This window comes from Aquarana catesbeiana, linkage group LG01 (assembly GCF_042186555.1).
Source record: "Aquarana catesbeiana isolate 2022-GZ linkage group LG01, ASM4218655v1, whole genome shotgun sequence".
Lineage (NCBI taxonomy): Eukaryota > Metazoa > Chordata > Amphibia > Anura > Ranidae > Aquarana > Aquarana catesbeiana.
The window spans coordinates 335309039-335331227 of NC_133324.1; the positions used below are offsets into that span (position 1 = coordinate 335309039).

General features: G+C 45.6%; 1 protein-coding gene across 1 annotated transcript in view; it reads right to left on the bottom strand.

Annotated features, from left to right (window-relative positions):
• LOC141145199 (Fc receptor-like protein 5) overlaps nucleotides 1–22189 on the bottom strand; it is a 346484-nt gene that overhangs the window by 240320 nt on the left and 83975 nt on the right. Inside the window, exons 4-5 of the mRNA XM_073631678.1 lie at nucleotides 18622–18891; nucleotides 8063–8353 (exon numbers count right to left, since the gene is read on the bottom strand). Coding sequence (XP_073487779.1) covers nucleotides 8063–8353; nucleotides 18622–18891 — 561 coding nt within the window. The remainder of the gene's footprint in view (nucleotides 1–8062; nucleotides 8354–18621; nucleotides 18892–22189) is intronic.

Sequence of the window (22189 nt, forward strand, 5' to 3'; positions counted from 1 at the left end):
CTTTGGGTCTGGTATGTATATTAAGGGAAACCCCGAACCAAAAATTTAAAAAGAATTGCGTGTGGGTCCCCCCAAAATCCATACCAGGCCCTTCAGGTCTAGTATGGATTTTAAGGGGAACCCTGCGCCAAAACTTTTTTAAAAATGGCGTAGGGGTCCCCCCAAAATCCATACCAAACCCTTAGCCGAGCATGCAACCTGGCAGGCCACAGGAAAATAGGGGTGGATGAGAGAGCACCCACCCCCTCCTGAACCATAACAGGCCACATGCCCTCAACATGGGGAGGGTGCTGTGGAGTAGCCCCCCAAAGCACCTTGTCCCCATGTTGATGGGGACAAGGGCTTCATCCCTACAACCCTTGCCCAACGGTTGTGGGGGTCTGCGGGCGGTGGGCTTATTGGAATCTGGAAGACCCCTTTAACAAGGGGACTCCCCCCAGATCCTGGCCCCCCCTCATGTGAATTGGTAATGGGTACGTTGTACCCCTACCATTTCACAAAAAAGTGTCAAAAATAGTAAAAAAGACATGAGACACTTTGGGACAAGTCCTTTATTAAAAGATAAAAAAATAAAAATCTCCCACGATGTAGATCCATCTCACGCCGCCGACAATCTGAAATAAAAAAAGCCGCAACAGCTCTGCCTCCATGGGAGGCTCCCGCCGAGTGACGCTTCTTCTCGATGACAGCTGTTATATAGCTTGGGCCTCCTGGTGATGTAAACGGGTGACCCCGCCCCCCTCTGACACCACATGACGTCAGAGGAAGGTGGGGTCGCCTGTTTACGCCACTGCTTTCTAAGAATATATAAATACTTCAATTCCCATAGTATGGGCACAGGTGCACATTAAAATGGTACTTAGATATTCATGTACTATAATGATTTTGTTGTGTTGTCAAGACATATATATATTGGCTAATATATTCAACATTTAAATGTCTTTTAGCTAAAAACAAAACCTACCTTCTAGTGACAAGAAATGCTCTAAACTCCTTTGAGATAGAATCTCTTCTCCTAATATTGTTACAAATGCCCGACAGGAGTAGCATCCATCAGAAAACAGCGTGTAATCCAAGGTAAAAGGATTAACCTGATTACTTGATTTTATTTCTATTCCATTTTGATAAAAACGATATCCATGGATTTGGGAAAAGGAAGGATTCAGTACGTCACATACCAGTTCTACTTTCTGAGTCTGTTTTTGATGGCTGTAGACATAACGCAACCTTGGCATTGGAGGCTGCTCTGAAAAACAGTTTATCGCAGGATATAGTGGCAATTACACATATCAAATAAAATAACCTTATATCCTTATTAGAATGCAGGTTTTATGACAGGAACTGGTTACATGTAATTAGGATAAGTACAGGTAAGATGAGCTTGGAAGGAATGCTAAGAAGAAAAAACAGGCAGCCTAGAAAAGCTAGGCATGAATGTTAATGGTTAGTTTAAAGCTAATGGTAAGGTTAAAGAAGAACTTGTTAAATCCTGCAAGGGAACCAGTTCACATACAGTAACGCTTGCCTAAAATCTGTGCAGTGGATGCCTCAGATACTTTACATATTGCATAGTTCTCCAATCTGAACCCTACATATAACCTTTAAAAAAATGAACACCCTATTCCACTACCTGATATGGAGAAAAAAAACACCCAAGGATATCCCTTTGGAAACCTACCAAATATCCAAAAATATTCATATCCAAAAGATTTAGATGGTCTATGAGTCCCCAATTCCAGTTTATATTTGTTCACTTCCCAACTCCAGCATAGTGTGGGCTGGGACCTGGAAGACATACAGTTGTCAGTTTATATCATTCTTAATGCGAAGCTCCACCCAAAAGGGGAAGCTCCATTTGTTCACACCCTCCCCCCTTCACTGCCACATTTGGAACTTTTTGAGGAGGAGGGGGGAGTGGGTACCTAGTTTTGACAGGTACCCGCTCCTATATCCAGTAAAATCGTCAATCAGCGATCTACGTGTATTTGCAGCCCCTCCCCCCCATCTGCCTTCTGGGACACACACAGGTGGACCATTCAGAAAGCAGAGTGAGACTCGCTCATGTGCAGTAGGAAACCGGCTGTGAAGCCTGAAGACTTCACTGCCGCTTTTCCTTACTTACAATGCCGGCGCCTGCATCCAAAGGCGATTGATGAATCGGCTCGGGGTGCCGACATCGCAGGATCACTGGACAGGTAAGTGTCCTTATATTAAAAGTCAGCAGCTACAGTATTTGTAGCTGCTGACTTTTAATTTTTTTTTCCAGACTGGAGCTCCTCTTTAACTGCTTGCTGACCGCCGGCCGTCAAATGACGGCCAGGCGGTGCAGCTCTCGTGGCGGGCGGGTGGGCGTCATATGACGGCCTCGCTTTCCCAGCCCACCAGGGGGCGCGTGCTGGCCGCCGACGGCAATCGCGCGCGTCCGCCGTGTCACTTGGCACCCAGTGCGCGTGCCCGGTGGCCGCGATGTCCGCCGGGCACCCGCGATTACTGGTAACACAGCAGGACCGTGGATCTGTGTGTGTGAACACACAGATCCACGGTCCTGTCAGAGGAGAGGAGACCGATGGTATGTTCCCAGTACAGAGGAAAACTGATCGGTCTCCTCCCCTAGTGAGTCCCCACGCCCTACAGTTAGAAACACTCCCTAGCAAACACAGTTAACCCCTCGATCACCACCTAGTGTTAACCCCTTCCCTGCCTGTCACATTTATACAGTAATCAATGCATTTTTATAGCACGGATCGCTGTATAAATGTGAATGATCCCAAATATGTGTCAAAAGTGTCCGATGTGTCCGCCGCAATATCGCAGTCACGGTAAAAATCGCAGATCGCCGCCATTACTAGTAAAAAAAAAAAAAAAATTTTATAAATCTATCCCCTATTTTGTAGACGCAATAACTTTTGCTCAAACTAATCTATATGCGCTTATTGCGATTTTTTTTTTTACCAAAAATATGTACAAGAATACATATCGGCCTAAACTGAGAAAAAATTTGTTTTAAAGAAAAAAAAATTGGATATTTATTATCGCAAAAGGTGAAAATTATTGTGTTTTTTTTTAAACTTGTCACTCTTCTTTTGTTTATAGCACAAAAAATAAAAACCGCAGAGGTGATCAAATAGCACTAAAAGAAAGCTCTATTTGTGGGGAAAAAATGATAACAATTTAATGTGGGTACAGTGTTGTATGACCGCGCAATTGTCATTCAAAATGTGACAGCGCTGAAAGCTGAAAAATGGCTTGGGCAGGAAGGGGGCGAAAATGCCCAGTATTGAGGTGGTTAAAGACCTATTTGGAGGTTACATAATTACATAGTAGGTGAGGCTGAAAAAAAGACACAAGTCCATCAAGTCCAACCTATGTGTGTAATTATATGTCAGTATTACATTGTATAACCCTGTATGTTGCAGTCGTTCAGGTGCTTATCTAATAGTTTTTTGAAACCACTGCCTGTGGAAGGGAATTCCACATCCTTGCCACTCTTACAGTAAAGAACCCTCTACGCAGTTTAAGGTTAAACCCCTTTTCTTCTAATTTTAATGAGTGGCCACGTGTCTTATTAAACTCCCTTCCACAAAAAAAGTTTTATCCCTATTGTGGGGTCACCAGCATGGTATTTGTAAATTGAAATCATATCCCCTCTCAAGCGTCTCTTCTCCAGAGAGAATAAGTTCAGTGCTCGCAACCTTTCTTCATAACTAATATCCTCCAGTCCCTTTATTAGCTTTGTTGCCCTTCTTTGTACTAGCTCCATTTCCAGTACATCCTTCCTGAGGACTGGTGCCCAGAACTGGACAGCATAATCCAGGTGAGGCCAGACCAAAGTCTTGTAGAGTGGGAGAATTATCGCTTTATCCCTGGAGTTAATCCTCTTTTTATGCATGGCAATATTCTGTTTGCTTTGTTAGCAGCCTATCGTCTTTTTCCATCCTAGATTCCCCCAGAGGTTCTCCCCCTAGTGAGTAGATTGCATTCATATTTTTACCACCCAAATGCATTATTTTACATTTTTCTACATTAAACCTCATTTGCCATGTAGTCGCCCACCCCATTAATTTGTTCAGATCTTCTTGCAAGGTTTCCACATCCTGCAGAGAAGTTATTGTCCTGCTTAGCTTAGTGTCGTCCGCAAATACAGAGATTGAACTGTTGAACAATACCCCATCCTCCAGGTCATTTATGAACAAATTAAACAGGATTGGTCCCAGTACAGAACCCTGGGGGACCCCACTTCCCATCCCTGATCATTCTGAGTATTCCCCATTAATGCATAAGGTAAGGTGCAACATAAGTACAGGTAAATTAAAATGCAATGATAAATGCAGTATTAAAAAAGCAATAACAAAAAAGTCCAACAAGAGAGGGGAAGAGGACTAAAAGTTCCAGCAAGCACCAAGGATTCCACATGACAATCGCACAGTTCAAGGAAGATATTGGTGACAGACCCCCCCATCTTCAAAGCAATCGCTTCGCTCACCTTAAGGACTGGATCACTGAATTAACAGATGGTCAAATAGACAGGTCCCTTCATAGGGTAAATGATCCAGGCAAAGACAGGAACTCCAGTATATTGCCCGGAATGGTGATGGTGGAGGAGCTACGCGCTGACGTCACCTGCTGCCAACCCGCATCTTACACACCACTCAGCCATCTGTGATAGAAATGCCGTTTTTCAAACAGCCGTTTGTGAGTAACCATTTTTAAAATAAAGCTGCTTTGTAACTCATCCACAGTGAGCACTTATGCCGCATACACACGAGCGGACTTTCCGGCAGAAAAGGTCTGATGGAATGATTCCGTCAGACATTCCGATCGTGTGTGGGCTTCATCAGACCTTTTCTTTCGAAAAATCTGACGGACCTAGAAATAGAACATATTTCAAATCTTTCCAATGGACTCAGTTCCTATCGGGAAAACCGCTCGTCTGTATGCTAGTCCGACGGACCAAGAATGACGCAAGGGCAGCTATTGGCTACTGGCTATTGAACTTCCCTTTTCTAGTCATCATGCATACATCATCACGATCTAAACGAACGGACTTTGGTGTGATCGTGTGTAGGCAAGTCCGTTTCAGCGGAACTCCGTCGGAAAGACCGTCAGACTTCGGTCCGACAGAAAGACCGGTCGTGTGTACGCGGCATTAGATTTGTTTTTGCTTCACCCTTTGTACATTCCGAAGAATCTACTGGCGTTCCTGTTTTTGCCTGGATCATTTACCCTATGAAGGGACCTGTCTATCTGACCATCTGTTAATTCAGTGGTCCAGTCCTTAAGGTGAGCGAAGCGATTGCTCTGAAGGGGAAGGGGGGGGGTCTGTCACCAATATCTTCCTTGAATTGTGCGATCGTCACGTGGAATCCTCTTGGTGCTTGCTGGGACTTTTAGTCCTCTTCCCCTCTCTTGTTGGACTTTTTTGTGATTTCTTTTTTAATACTGCATTTATCATTGAATTATAAATCACCTGTTCTTGCGCTGCACCTTACCTTATGCATTTTACTTTGATTATGTGATGATCTTTTTGTGCTAGCTGCATTCGTTTTTAGGTTATTTAGGAATTATTTTTTGTGCTGATTGCTTTGTTTGTATACTGTTAGTTTGTTACTTTTGTTACTATACTTACCTCGGGTTTATGTGCTTTAGTCAACTTACCACTAATGCCCCCAATCCTACCCTCTGGAATATGTTCATTGCTGACTATCTCTACCTCTGGGCCCTCCCCCCTTCGCCTAGTTTAAAAACCCCTCTAACTTTTTGGCCATCTTCACTCCCAGCAGATCTGCACCCTCCTCATTTAGGTGCAGTTCGTCCCTTCTATAGAACTGGTGACCAACTGAGAAGTCGGCCCAGTCCTCCAGGAACCCAAACCTCTCCTTACTACACCTGTTCTTTAGCCACTTGTTTACTTCCCTAATCTCCCTCTGGCTTTCTGGTGTGGCTTGAGGTACCGGTAGTATTCCTAATACTACCTTGGAGATACTTTTCCTCAATTTAGCTCCTAAGTCCTTAAATCGTTCTTTAGGACACTCCATCTGCCTCTGACTTTGTCATTGGTGCCAACATGCACCATGACAGCCGGGTCTTCCCCAGCTCCTTCCGGTAATCTGCCCACCAGATCTGTGATGTGCCGAACCCGAGCGCCCGATAGACAACATACAGTTCGGCGCTTCAGGTCTTTGTCACAGATTGCCCTCTCTGTCCGTCTAAAAATTGAGTCCCCTACCACCAGAATCTCTATACCCTTTCCCTTCACCCCCCCCACTCTCACTGGAGGAGTTATTCCTCTGACAGCTAGGAGAGTCCCTTAGCTCCAGCAGTGCTGGTCCCTGACCGGTTTCACCAATGTCACCTAATGGAACGTACTTATTGGGATGCTTCAGCCCAGGATCGGCCTCCCTGGCACTTCCCCCTCTATCCTTCCTGACTGTCACCCATCTACTCGTTTCTAGTGCCTGCAACTCTTTGTCTCCACCCACCTCTGTGCTGACCCCTGCCGGCACCTGCCGTGTACATTCCCGGCTCTCCTTTAGTATGGAGGGCCTTCTCAGTGCTGACAGTTGCTTCCCTAGATTCAGAACCTGGACTTCCAGGGAATCAATGTGCTTACATTTTGCACAGCAGTATTCACCCTCGATTAGATGATCAAGGAACGCATACATGCCGGAAGATGTACAACGAGTCGCATCTCCACACCCGCCGGCATCGTACCTACTAATTATACCCTGTCCAAATTACCTAACAACTAGCTTCCTGACACTAATACTCAACAATACAATACACAGGTACTCGCCGCCCATGTGCACTCGCAGACCACGTGCACTCGCAGCCCACGTGCACTAGCAGCCCACGTGCACTCGCAAACTACGTGCACCAGTGTATTCACTGACCATGTGCACTCACAATACACAGGTACACACAATACACAAGTATACACAATACACAGGTACTAATTATCCACACACACTATTTAGACAACACTCAGGTACTCACAATACACAGGTACTCCCAACATTCACAATACACTGGTACTCCCAACACTCACAATACTCAGGTACTCCCAACACTCAGGTACACACAATACTCAGGTACACACAATACTCAGGTACACACAATACTCAGGTACTCCCAACACTCAGGTACACACAATACTCAGGTACACACAATACTCAGGTACTCCCAACATTCACAATACACTGGTACTCCCAACACTTACAATACTCAGGTACTCCCAACACTCAGGTACACACAATACTCAAGTACACACAATACTCAGGTACTCACAATACTCAGGTACTCACAATACTCAGGTACTTACATACACTGTCAGGCAGGTTTTGGTGTTTGTGTCTCTGTGTCACTGCACAGCTTCCCCTGTAATCTGACACTAGCAGTCAGTCACCTTCAGTGCTCCCGCTCACTAATCAGTCTCACACTGTCCCTCCTCTGGTCTGCACTTCACTTACCTGCCACCTCTCCCTGTCAGCCTTCCACCTCCCGGTCCCGCTGGATGTCCTCCCACCTCCTCTGTCTTTGTCTGTGGGGTGATTACTGTCCTCAGTACATCCGCTCCTGCACCACGATGTCCCGCTCTGCCGCCGATGTGGGTCCCCGGATCACTCGCTGCCTCTCACAGTCGTGGGGGGGGGGGTCCATCCACTGTGCTGCCGCTCTCAGGGGTGGGGGTCCGGTCCAGTCCTCTACATGCTGCTCCCTCCTACTCCCTCTCACTCCACGCTGTGCCCAGCACTGACTTTCGCGCCAAAAAAACCTCTGCAACAGCACCACCTAGTGCTCAACTGACACCCTCCAGTCTGTTCAGATTTGCACTGTATTTAACCGGTCTTAACATCTTACACTCCCTGGATTCCCTCCATATACCAAAACCCACTCTCAGTGCCCTACTGTACAACCAATGGGGAAGGTCTGGGAGACATCTAAATGCACCCTTCATATTGAAAGCTCCACAAGACTCGCTCCCATATGGGCAGATGGCTCACTACCAAAACTAACTTTTTTTTGTGTTGTTGGCCCTGTGGTAATTTTTATATCAAAATCTTACCTATCACAATGAAAACTTCTTCTTTGCTGAGGCGAGATTGGATGATTCTTCCTGACACTGTAACTGAATACCCACAGGAGTAATTTCCAGTGTTCTTTATCTGTAGTTCAGTATATTGCAGAACTCCAAAGTTATCAGATTCATATGTTTCTCTTCCATTTTGATAAAGTGTGATTCCAGTTGCTGCTGAAGACTGTCCTTTGGGTAGTTGACATTGAAGGACTGCTGATTGATTTTTTATAAAGACATGTCTCTGGGGTGTCACAAAGAGCGATGGTGTGGGAGGTTGCTCTGGAAAAGGAACCATTACATTGAACAGAAGTCCAGTTTATTTCAGCAAATTGTTATTGCTTCACAGTTTGTGATTTACATAGACTTCTAGATGTTATACAGTATTTGCCTTAAACTTACAAGAAAGTATCTACACCAGTACTGAACAGGTCTAAAGAAAGACAATATTTGTGAAAAGTCTCAAGAGGCCTTGATATAGTATATGGGGAGAAACAAGCTGTCTCTTTTTTATCATCTTTTACACATTTAGGGATGGGACGTATGGGATGCCCAGAACTGTAGATAAATGTAACTCAAGGACTTAAAACTGCTATCCAAAAATCGCACATCTGTTCTCCCGTAGGATGTACTCATCAGCTTGGCTAGATATTAAGCATTTGAAACACTGAATGCAGGTGCTTTTCCTTTGTATAAAAATTCCAAGGCACTGGCTTTAGAATTCCCAAGCAAGTGGTATAGGGTAGCTGTGCTGGCTCTAAGCTTTCCCTCTGTTGATGGCTATCTGGGTTGTGCACCTGACTGCTTCTCGTCTACAGCAGCGGCGATGCGTCCATAAGGGCACACGGGCACCCCCTCTCTCCTGCCACCCCCTCTAGAACCAATAGATAGATTCATGCATTGCATGAATCTATCTATGGCCCCCGCTGCCACCCCCTATTCAGGCATCCGGACCCTTTTCGGGCGCCGGGCGCCTGAATTACAGTGGCGAGGGGGTGTTTTTGAAGCACCTGATTAGAGCCATAGGCTCTAATAGGCATCAAAAAAGGTGACCTGCGAGCGCCATGCTGGGAGCTCGCAGGTTACTCAGCTGTGTTAGAAAAGCGAATTAATATTTGCTTTCCTAACACTAAACCGCCTCTCCACCAATCAGGTGCTCGGATCTGTTACCCGTCACCTGATTGGCTTAAATGACAGGCACTGTGATTGGACACCTATCAGGTATCCAATCATAGCAGAGGACGGGAGAAGACATCGAGGAGCTGTCCCACCGAGACAGGGTAAGTGCAGACTGCAGGCGGGGGGGCACACTGGCAGCATTTGATATGGCACAGTGGGAGCATTTGATATGGCACAGTGGGAGCATTTGATGGGGCACAGTGGGAGCATTTGATGGGGCACAGTGGGAGCATTTGTTGGGGCACAGTGGGAGCAATTGATATGGCACAGTGGCTGCGTTTGATGGCACAGTGGCGGCAATTGATGGGCACAGTGGCGGCAATTGATGGGCACAGTGGCTGTGTTTGATAGCGCAGTGGCTGTTTTTGATGGTACAGTGGAGGCTATTGATGGGCACAGTGACTGTGTTTGATGGGCACAGTGGCTGCATTTGATGGCACAGTGGCTGCGTTTGATGGGCACAGTGGTTGTGTTTGATGACACAGTGGCTGTGTTTGATGGGCACAGTGGTTGTGTTTGATGGGCACAGTGGCTGCGTTTGATGGGCACAGTGGTTGTGTTTGATGGCACAGTGGCTGTGTTTGATGGTACAGTGGCAGCAATTGATGGGCACAGTGGCTGCATTTGATGGGCACAGTGGCGGCAATTGATGGGCACAGTGGCTGTGTTTGATGGTACAGTGGCGGCAATTGATGGGCACAGTTGCTGCGTTTGATAGCACAGTGAGGCTGCAATTGATGGGGTTTTTTTTCAGAATTTTTCAGTTTGTTTGCTCCCCCCCAAAAATTTTGTGCACCATCCGCCATTGGTCTATAGGCTCTAGGGTGTAGCGGTTGAAACTACTCACTCAGTCCCTTTGAAAAATCCTGTAGCTCAAGTGGTGACTGCTGAACAGGCCACCTGCTGGACAGGTGCCAAAGGCTCTCAGGGTGACTCAGCTAAGCCTGACTGAGGCTGAAAGGGTGTGAGGCGTTGTCTGCTGCTTTCTTTCTTCCTCTCTGGCTCCTTCCTTCTGGCTCCTTCTGCCTTGAGGCAGAGCCCCCACACGGGTCCCCTCCCAGGTCACTGGCTCCAGAATACTTATGGGCTATATCTCTCCACCTTCTGGGCCATCCTCACACAGGGCTTGGAAGAGACTCCATAAATATTCAGGCCTCATCTCTGCCTCTCCACCCTTTAAGTTCTAGAACTCTTCATGAGCTTCTAGAATCTGGGGGGAGGCGACAGAGACTCAGCCCTTGGAGCTTTACCAACCTAACACTCAACAAATTAACCCTGGCTCCTCTGGCCACAGCAGGAGCCTCAAATAAATTTACCTACTGTACACAGGGCGCGCATAAGCATAATAAGTGTCCAAAATGCAGTATTTTCCTGAAATATCTCAATAAAAAATACTGCATTATGGCCACTGGATGGAACTGAAGATTCTAGGAGATAATTGTAATACAAAAAAAAACGGCAGACTTTCATGATTCCCATTAGTGTTGGGTGAACGGTTTGAGCTGAGCAAAATTACGGCCAGAACATCGCCTGTTAGGCAAACACATGAATTTGCGGTTGGCTCGGAGGGATGTTCACCCGCCGAGCGCCCCATAACGCACTGCGTGCTTCACAGTGCATTCTAGAGCTCTAATTGGATGAAGCCTTGCACCTGACCAGCGCTTTGCCAATTAGGGCACAGATCACTGTCAGGACCCTGATTGGACAAAGTGATGATTACTTTGTCCAATCACGGCTCAGTGCTTATAGTCCCACCCCACACTTTAAACAGTTCCTTCCCATAGGAAGCTTTTGAAGTGTGTTGTTGGAGTGGAGATAGAGCGGGGTTCAGTTTGCTAAGAGCGAGTTAGTGTGTTTACTTATTATGACTCTAATGCCGCGTACACACGGTTGGACCTTTCGTCTACAAAAGTCCGACGGGCGCTGACGGACCAAATCCGGCGGACAATCCGATCGTGTGTGGGCTTCCCCGGACTTTCAGCGGACTTTTCCAGCCGCAAATCTGATGGACTTTAGATTTGAAACATGCTTGAAATCTTTACGTCGTAACTCCGCCGGACCCAGAAATCTGCTAGTCCGACGGACAAAAACCCACGCTAGGGCAGCTAATGGCTACTGGCTATCAACTTCCTTATTTTAGTCCGGTGTACGTCATCACGTACGAATCTGTTGGACTTTTGTGTGATCGTATGTAGGCAAGTCCGTTCCTTAGAAAGTCCGCCGCAAGTCCGCCAAAAGTCAGTCGAAAGTCCGTCGAAAGTCTGTCGGACGGGCTATCGGACTTTTGTAGCCGAAAAGTCCGACCATGTGTACGTGGCATAAGTGTAGTGTTAGTATAGTGTGCCAATATAGTGTGTCATTATAGTGTGTCATTATAGTGTGTCAGTATAGTGTATCAGTATAGTGTATCAGTATAGTGTAGTGTCAGTGTAGTGTGTTAGGGTAGTGCAGTGTTTAACACAGCATTACATAACATTTAGTGCTTTATACCCTTTTTTTTTTTTTTTTTGGTTGCTGCGTTTGCTATTTTTTTGTCCTGTGCCTGCCCCCCCCCCCTTTTTTTTAATTGTCAGCCACAGTTTTTCTGACTGTGACGCTGGTGTTCCCCCCTTTTATTTTTTATAGTTTTTACATTTCTGTCAGTGTCAGTCCTCAATTTAAAGTGCACCAAACACCACTTTTCATTCAATAAAGTGCATTATTAAATTTGGGTAATAAGCCCCCCCATCATGTCTTAGAGGCCAACAAGGAGAGGCAGATGTTCCCATGGCACTATGAGGGGGCCAGAAGCATCTGTGTTCCCAGGCAAAGGTAGATGTGGTCCGTCCTCAGGCAGGGTACATTTGTCTCTGTTTAGTGGTTGCCCGTTCTATCCCGCCACAGCATGCAGAGGAGGTGGTGGACTGGCTTACTAAACTATCTTCCTCATCCTCTGTGACCCAAGCTGACACTAGTGCGCAGTCCAACGCAGCTCTCAGAGAAGCTTATTCTGCCTCTTTGTCCACAGCTACTCTTGCCATAGCCCCAGCATCATGAATTGAGGTGTCAGCTGAATTATTTGAACACAGCGTCAACCACTTGCTTCTTGACGATGCACAGACATTACTTGAGACTGGTGTTGGTTCTGAGGTAGAGGAAGGGAGAAACATGAGCCTACAGAGAGGGGAGAACACTGATAAACAACAAAATGGCATTCATGTTCCCCCAGCCGCAGTGTATTGCCAAGTTGGCTCCAGTGATGATGAGGCTGAGGATAGCTGCTGATCCAGGACTGATTCATTTTTATAAATGTGAGCCTATCAACGGAGTCTGTGGACAGGCACACTCTTTGATCCATTACAAACCCTCCAGCAGCACTGAATGTGCATTCAGAAAGCACGCTGGATGCAGGACAGGCCAGTAGCTTGATTGCATATTGAGCAAGTTCTGGCCAGTGGTCCATCCTCAAGACCCAGTAACAAAGTGGATGCTCTGTTGGAAAGGTTTCCAAGTCTGCTCTTGCCCCTAGATATTCCTGCACCATATAATGCAGACGCTGGCGAAGGTTGCTTGAACCTATCACACATTGGTGCTAAGTACTGAAAATTTGTTTAAAGGCATCGGTCAGCCGGCCACGTTCTCCACCGCTCTTCCTCTGAACGAACAAAGCCTCAGAAACACGTTGTCCAGCACCAGGAAATGGTAACCTCCCAGGGTCTGGAAATGCACTACACAAACTTTTCATCAAGGCCTCCTGTAGATGTTTCATCCTCTGCTCCCTCTGCGAAGGCAGGATGAGTTCTGCAACTTTACCCTTGTAACGTGGATCAAGAAGGGTAGCTAGCCAGTAATGGTCCCTCTACTTGATACCATGAATCCTAGGGCTTTCACAGGCTTTGCAGAATCAGGAAGGCCATGCAGTGTAAGTTTGCAGAGGCATTCGATTCTGAGTCCTCTGGGTCACTAAGGATGACATTATCTGTAACTACCTCCTCCCAGCCACGAACAACTCCTTGGGTTTCTGGGGACTGAAAACCATCCCTTGAAAACTGCTGTGTTTTATCCTCTACATCCATGCTGACACAATCCTCCTCCTCCTCCTCTTCTTCCTGTGTGTTTGTCGGCCCCGCAGGAATGCTATCTGGATAAAGGGGGCCTTGAGAGGAAAGGAAGTCCTCCTCTTCCTCCCGCTATTCTGCCTCAAGTGCCCTGCCAAAAAAAGTTTTAAAAACGTCCATTTTTCAGGAGCAGTTATTTTAATAATGCTTAAAGTAAAACAATAAAAATGAAATATTCCTTTAAATATCGTGCCTGGGGGGTCTCCTTAATCTACCTGTAAAGTAGCGCATCTTTCTAAAGGTAAAAATGTCATTTAAAACTGCTTGCGGCTGTGATGTATTGTCGGATCCCGCCAAAATAGATAAAAATCATTGAAAATAACGGCATGAGTCCCCCCCAGTCCATTACCAGGCCCTTTGGGTCTGGTATGAATATTAAGGGGAACCCCACTCCAAAATGTAAAAAAAAATGGCATGGGTGTCCCCCCCAAAATCCATACCAGGCCCTTCAGGTCTGGTATGGATATTAAGGGGAACCCAGCACCAAAATAAAAAAAATGGCGTGGGGGTCCCCCCCAAAATCTATACCAGACCCTTATCTGAGCACGCTACCTGGCAGGCCGCAGGAAAAGGGGGAACGAAAGAGCGCCCCTCCTCCTGAACCGTACCACATGCCCTCAACAGGGAGGGTGCTTTGGGGTCCAGATTCCGCTAAGCCCTCCGCCCGCAGACCCCCACAACCACCAGGCAAGGGTTGTGGGAATGAGGGGACCCCAAAGCACCCTCCCCATGTTGAGTGTGGCCTGGTATGGTTCAGGAGGGAGAAGGCTCCCTCGCCCCCCCTTTTCCTGCTGCCTTCCAGGTTGCGTGCTTGGATAAGGGTCTGGTATGGATTTTGGTTTTTGGATTTTTTTTTATTTTGGCATGGGGTTCCCCTTAAAATCCATACCAGACCTGAAGGGCCTGGTATGGATTTTAGGGGGGACCCCACGCCATTTTTTTTTTAAGCTTTGCCACAGGGTTTCCCTTAATAACCATACCAGACCCAAAGGTCCGGTAATGGATTGGGGGGGGGACTCACACCATTTTTTTCAATGATTTTCTATGTATATTGCCGGGATCCGGCAATACATTACATCCACAAGCAGTTTTAAGTGACATTTTTTTCTTTAGAATGTCATTTTACTGTGGTACTGTTATGACAATAGGAAAGATGTGCTACTTTACAGGCAGACTAAGGAGACCCCCCCAGGCACAGTATTTAAAGGAATATTTCATTTTTATTGTTTCACTTTAAGCATTATTAAAATCACTGCTCCTGAAAAATGGCCATTTTTAAAACCTTTTTTTTGCATTGATACATGATATTTTAGCAATGATCACTAAAGTGATCATCAGTGCCACAACAGTGATCATTAGGGACACTACAGTGCCCTATTAGTGCTCATCAGTGCCCAATAGTGCACATCAGTGCCTATCAGTAAGTGCTCATCAGTGTCACCCTATCAGTGGATCCTCATCATCACCTGTCATGTCACAAGACAGAACAGGTAAATGCCTTGTTTACATAGGCATCTTCCCGTTCTGACTCTCTGTCTCACGAACGACGAACATCGAGTGTGGGCACACTCGCATGGCAAGCGGCGGGCACGTGCGCGCCTGCAAGGCGGCAAATTCAAAGGGACATACAGGTACACCCATTTGCCTGTATGAGCCATTTTGCCGACATATATGTGTGTGCGGCGGTTGGCAAGTGGTTAATATAGCAAGGGGGGGGGTTAATCTGTAACTTATTTTATCATCTTCACACATTTAGGGATCTATGTATAACACGTCTGCTATGCAAATGCAATAAGCATTCACATGGGCACCACAAATGTTTGAGTATTCAAACGTATTGTTTGAAATTGATTATTGACTAGATGGTCCTGAAGATTATAGGAGATAATTGTATTACAAACAATATGGCAGACTTTTGTGGTGCCCATACAAAAACTTAAAACATCTGCAAAGAAAACGATTAATACATGGATCCTTTAAAGTATATCTAAAGCAAACACTTTTTTCTTTCATTTTAGATAGAGTAGAGAAGGTTAAACCTTGCAAGGATTTTTTTTGTCATATGTGTCCCATTTGGGATTTTTTTTTTTTTTTTACTTCCTGTCTTATAGGCACAACAGGACCCTATAGGCCCTCTTAGATAACTGTTGCCAGATGGAGCGATCCAGTTGGAAAATGTTTCCTTTATTTCTTTTCTGATGGCAACTAGGGTTGCCACCTGTCCGGTACTGACCCGGATATTTCGGGTTTAAACACTCGTGCCTGGTTTTCAGTCCGCTTGATACCCGGACACGGGGTCGGGTGTGCATGTGAATAATACCTGTCAGATGATCTGTTCTTCTGTTCACACATACTGCATACTGCAAGGAGCCCAAAAGCAGCTCTGCCCCCAGCTCGGCTCTTGCACTTCCCTCCTTGCAGTGGATGTCTTAAAGAGGGTAGGGGGCAATGTTACAAGGGAGGGGGGTCTCTCTGATCTCTGGAGGTCTCTAAGGAAGGGGGAGGCTGTGAGCTAATGGGGATCTTTAAGAGGGGGTACTGACTGCTGATCTAATATGTGTGGTAACCAACCATTAAATCGGCAGCACCGCCCTTGGAGACCTCCATTAGCTCACAGCCCCCCTTATATCAATGCCCCCCCTCCTTATCAGTGATGCTTGTCAGTGCTCATCATTGCCGCCTATCTGTGCTCATCATTGCCGCCTATCTGTGCTCATCATTGCCGCCTATCTGTGCCCATCATTGCCCCCTATCAGTGTCGCACATCAGTGTAGCCTTATAAGTGCCACTTCATCATGCCCATCATTGACATTCAAAGTGTGACAGCGCTGAAAGCTGAAAATTGGTATGGCAAGAGGGAAAGTGCCCGGAAGGCAAGTGGTTATATTAGCAACCCCCCCAGAGACCCCCTCATTGTATCAGAGTCCCCTTTTATCAGCCCCCCCCCATAATTATATTTATGAATTCATATGTGAAATATATTAATTATTAAAATCATTGCTGGGACAAGGCCATTTGGTGCCCAGGGCGAAGATGGCAAACTGCGCCCCCCCATCTCCCCAACTGTAATATCCACATCTCCCCCACTGTAATGTTCACATCTCCCCCACTGTAATATCCACATCTCCCCCCACTGTAATATTCACATCTCCCCCACTGTAATATCCACATCTCCCCCACTGTAATATTCACATCCCCCCACCACTGTAATATTCACATCTCCCCCACTGTAATGTCCACATCTCCCCCACTGTAATATCCACATCTCCCCCCACTGTAATATTCACATCTCCCCCACTGTAATATCCACATCTCCCCCCACTGTAATATTCACATCTCCTCCACTGTAATTTCCACATCTCCCCCACTGTAATATTCACATCTCCTCCATTGTAATATCCACATCTCCCCACTGTAATATCCACATCTCCCCACTGTAATATCCACATCTCCCCCCACTGTAATATCCACATCTCCCCATACATCAATACATCACAGTCGACTCAGCCCCCCCACCTGTCAGCCCACCACATGGCAGCCCTCAACAACTCCATTTTAATGCCCTCAGCGAGTCAGCACACATTTTCCCCCTTATCAGTGTCCTCACTCCCTGTAACTTCGCCCCCTCCCTCACTTACCTTGCACAGACCGAAGATCGGAGGGAGGCACGGCATGTCTCGGATGGAGGGCAGGTGTTGCAAGATGGTGACTGGTTGCTGAGACCGCCCTTTATCCTAGCAGCCAATCACCTGCTTGTTAACCTCCCGCAGCTCCGCCCTCCATCCAGAACTGTCCCGCCTCCCACTGTCGGCTCTGTGTGAGGATTATAGAGACGGCAGGGGGAAGAAAAGACTGCTAAATGGCTGTACCGCGGCGAGCCGCATAGGAGAGTGAGGCGGTCTGCATTTGGCCCGAGGTCCGTTATTTAGTGATGCCCATTTTAGGACACCTCACTGCGCCCCCCCACCCCCAATAAATTGTCCCGCCCAGGGCATCTGGCCCTTCCGCCCACCCCTTGTAATGGCTCTGATTATAATTATAGGAGGGTGTGCTGCATTTTTTAATTTTTTTTTGTTTTTGGGTCTCTAAGGGGAGCACTGATATAGGGGGTTTCTGATCTAATGGGGTCTGTAAGGAAGGGGGGTCACTGTTATAAGGGGACACTAATGGTGGTCTCTCTCCTGGGGGGGCTGTATTATTAAGGGGATGACACTGACCCTTATATTACGGGGGTGTGACACTGACCCTGTATTATGGGGGTGTGACACTGACCCTGTATTATGGGGGGGTAGTGGCACTGACTCTGTATTATGGGGGGGGATAGTGACACTGACCCTGTATTATGGGGAAGGGGGTAGTGGCACTGACCCTGTATTATGGGGGGAGGGTAGTGACACTGACCCTGTATTATGGGGGGGGGGGTAGTGACACTGACCCTGTATTATGGGGGAGGGGGTAGTGACACTGACACTTGTATACAGATAGTTTTTCAAAGCTCAAATAGTGTCTTTCTACAACAAATAATTTGGAAAGTCAGGATTAACTTAATAAAAGATTAGAAATGTTATTTAATCACAAAATATATGCTTAGTGTATACTAAGAACAAACAAAAAAAAATTGCTGTGCGCCGCTAAAGTGTTTGGGCTTGGCTAGAAGAAACGGTGGCAACCCTAGTGGCAACTCAAAATTTTTCCTCAATTTCAGTCCTGCTGACTGTGTTTTTCAGGACAAACAGGGAAGGTGAATCTCCCAGGGGGGACACAGGGGGCAATAAAAACTTTGGAAAAAAAATGCCCAACACTCCAGCAACTATTTTGACTCGATATGCTAGATTTAGGCCTAACAAAATGCAATGAGTAAAACTTTTGATTGAATTGATAAAGGGCCTTGTGCCTATCCTACATTCTGGTGACAAGGGGTAGGTTTGTTTACTAAAGCAATAAAAACATGGTGGCTTCTAACCTCAAATCACTATATTTAAATATAAAAAAAGTAGTGACCTAAATTACACCTGAAGTTATATGTAAGATTCAACACTAGATTGAAATGTATTCAATTTTCACACACTTGCTAAATTGAAATCCTGTCCTGACTAAGAGGCATCTGGTGCTATCCACTACTGTAAGAGGAAGAGGAACCAAAATAATTCCGGAGGGGATGAAGCAAGGGCAAGCAGAGTTCCCAACTAAGGCTGTCAGGGAGCCTGCATGGCATAGCATAAATGAAAATAATTACAATAAAGTGTGAAACAGTAACAGACTTTTTCTACTTACCCAATACATTAAGATTTAAAATGATGCTCTCTGCTGATGTACTTCTATTTTCTGTATAATATGTGCAGAAATAGGTTCCAGAATCACTTTTTTTAAGATCAAAGGTCAGTATATTACTTGAAGTACTTGAGGTTATTGCTGAGTCTTTGTAAAAAGTGTATCCAGTAACAGTGGATGGATTGTTAGCCACACATCTCATTGTGATAAGTTCTCCCACTATGTATACCGTCTGCTCAGGCTCAAGCCGAATACCTGGACTGGTGAGTGCTTCTAGAAGGCAAAGTAACAATTATAGTAAAAAAAACACTAGGACTCATGTCAGCAGGCTTGTGTTGATGGCAGGTGAATTTAAAGTGATAATAAACCCTTAAATAAGCCCACTGAAGTGACTAGCATCAGGCGATTGACAGAGATGAAAACCCCCCCCCCCTACATTATCTGCAGCCCTCTCTTTGGTTCCCACGGCTCCCTGAGCAGAGAGCTGGTGACTGTCAGTCACGGCTCTCTGCTCTGCCCTCTCCTCGCTCACTGGGGTGCTGGGCTGTGGAGGGGCAGAAGCGGCCGGGTCAGGCTCTCAGCAGCTCCCTGAGAGGATGAACTAGGTGCAGGTCCAGGCATGTGGGCAGGTCCCAACTTCATAGTCGCAATCTGGTCGGAGACTGGACTGGCTCTGTGACGTCAGCCCACAGCATGCTTCAGCTGAAAACAGGTCACAGGAGTGCAAAACGAACTGCACTCCTGCGATCCACAGGAGAAGTAGAGCCAAACGGGGTTTGACTGTACTTCTCCTTTAAAGTGTTACTAAACCCAGGACCCTGCATTCGCTATATCTGGTCTCTCACAGTACACAGAACATGGAAATGCAATAGTTTTAGTTAATATAAACTGGTAAATACCTGTTATCATTAGCAGTTAGAGCAGTTTTTTTACTTCTATCAGTGTCTAGTTAAAGCTTGTAGGAGGAGTTTTCATTCTGCTCTAACTGTCCTATAAGGCTGCAGGACCCCTGGCCCTCTGTCTGGACAGTGCTGGTTGGCCCTGAGCTGATCATATGCATCCTCCCAAGAAAAAAAAACTCTCTAGCAATGCATACCAAACTGAGCATGTATAGCTTGTCCCCTAGCTTGTAGGATGAGTTTTTATTCTGCTCTGACTGTCCTATAAGGCTACAGGACCCCTGATCCTCTGTCTTGAAAGTGCTGATTAGCCCTGTGCTGATCACATGCAAAAATCTCTAATACACATCAAACTGAGCATGTGCAGCTTGTCCCCTAGCCTCTGTTCGATCAGTAGATGGTTTGGGGACAGTGGAAGAAGGGGAGGAACAGAGAAGACAGGATCAAACAACCTTTTGTGTCAGATTAACCCCTTAGGTTCCACAGTGAATATACTGTAAGAAGGATGCTTTACTGCATATACAGACTGATTTTACTGTTGTGGGTTTAGTAACATTTTAAACAGGTCTATCTGCTTAGTTAATGTGGGGCATGCCACTTCTGATAGTGCCCTGACCATTATAATGGCGGATAATTAATATGATACAATGATATTATTTTTTCCAGACTCCTTCTGGCTGCCCCCATTGGCTCACCATCTGGTCCCACTAAGAACTTCAGCACTCCGCGTCCTGTGTCCTTGTATGGGGGGACTTTGTGTATGCGCCCTGCTAGCATGCGGCCCTAGGCCACCTCAGCTCCCATGATGGGCATAACTATGGCTCTGGCTCCACACTCACCACATCTCATCGCAGAATTCTCATGTAAGTACTCAAGGTGGGCTTTTTTGTCCCACCGTTAATATATTGCACCACAAGCAGACCTATTAATTACACCTCCTTATATTCTGTAGATATCCCAGAAGCACCTGCCCCTGATGAGTGTTCCCAATACACTAAACGCGTCGGGCAACAGGGATGCAGATACATGCATTGATTTCCACTTCTTAGCATCTATTTTTATCCACCATGGTCCTTATGGTTTTATATATCCTTATTGTTTCTGCTATGTTGTTCAGATGATCCATGTACATATATTAATTAATTTCATGTCATAACCTATTTATTTAGACCACTATGTGGAGCTAGGTTGTTATGCTCTGTTGTTCCCTTGATGCCTGTATTGAATGTGCGTGTTAATATTTATAGAATCACATTTATTACAATGTCCTTCTTGCATGTGGTTTCTGTTTTTTTTTTTTTTAGATGTATTATGAATTTATGATTAATAAAATTGTACCTTCATTCAACCAACCTTCACAATGTTTACTGCCTCAACCAATGTCCCAAGAACCCTTTTTCTCAGTCTTTGTACCAGGGATGGAGGCACACCACATATGTGCCTCATTTTAAAGTCCCAAATCCCCCCTTCTTTCTTATTATAATGGTAATAGTAATTTCCCAGGATTGAGTCTGATTGAAAAACTGACCTTTTAGTGTACATCTATACTAGATTATTAGAAGCCTGTTGCATTGGTTTGGAAGGCAACATATCTCCCTTTCTTTCAGATTTGACTGAGAGATAAAAATCTTTGTAGTTATATTCAAAATTAAAGCAGAACACCACAAATAAGGTCAAAATTAATAGCCAAAGAACTGAACTTTTTCATTTTGGATAGAGTTTATAGGATTATAACCCCTTTTTGCCATCATTGTCCCATGGGGGAGATTTCCCTTCACTTCCTGTCCCATAGTCACAGCAGGAAGTGAGAGGAAATCCCTTCAAAGTGAGAGAAATCCTCGGTAGTCACCACGGACACAAGGACTAGTGCTCCAATGGAGGATTTACCCTTTATTCCTGTTCTGGTTGTGGGCGTGGCCTACTCACCCTGCACCCTACTCACCCTTTCGTGTGGAGTATGCTCATCCATGCCTGGGACCAAGCGGAGACAATGGTCATGTGAAAAATCGAACATTAAGGCAGTTCCCCAACTTAAAGATGAGCCTTCACTGTGTGCAGTGATAATGTACAGAGTTCCTCTAAAAGTGTCACTACACACCGTAACTTGTATTTTGCATTAGGAGGGACGTGCTGAGCCTGCGCCCACTCCACCAGTCCAGCGTACCATTGTTACCTCACTCCCAGTAACAGAATGGAGTCCTGCTGTGCACATAGCGCAGACTTTATGCATGCACTATTAACTCTTCACTCTCATATCTCATGACCAGTCCATAGATCTCCGTATGTGGGTTTGATTCCAGTTTCTACTGGAAAAGGACTGCTAGGAAAGGGGCCAGACATCCACCCCCTCACTCCCAGAGGACCTGTCACTTTACCAGGTACCACGCCTAACAACTGGTTACTTAGTGTTTTGAACTTGTACTTAGTTACTCTTAGCAACTTCACTTCTCTTCTTTTTCTGCCAAGTTAAAGTGATTGTAAAGCCTTGTTTTTTCTTTCTTAAATAGCAATTATGTTATGAATGTTATGTATGAATCATGACAACTCTGTATCACAAATATATATATATATATATATATATATATATATATTTTTTTTTTTTTTTTTCCTGAAACAATATCAACAAACTGTGCAGAGATTTTTCAGCTGCTGGCACTAATCACACTCCCATA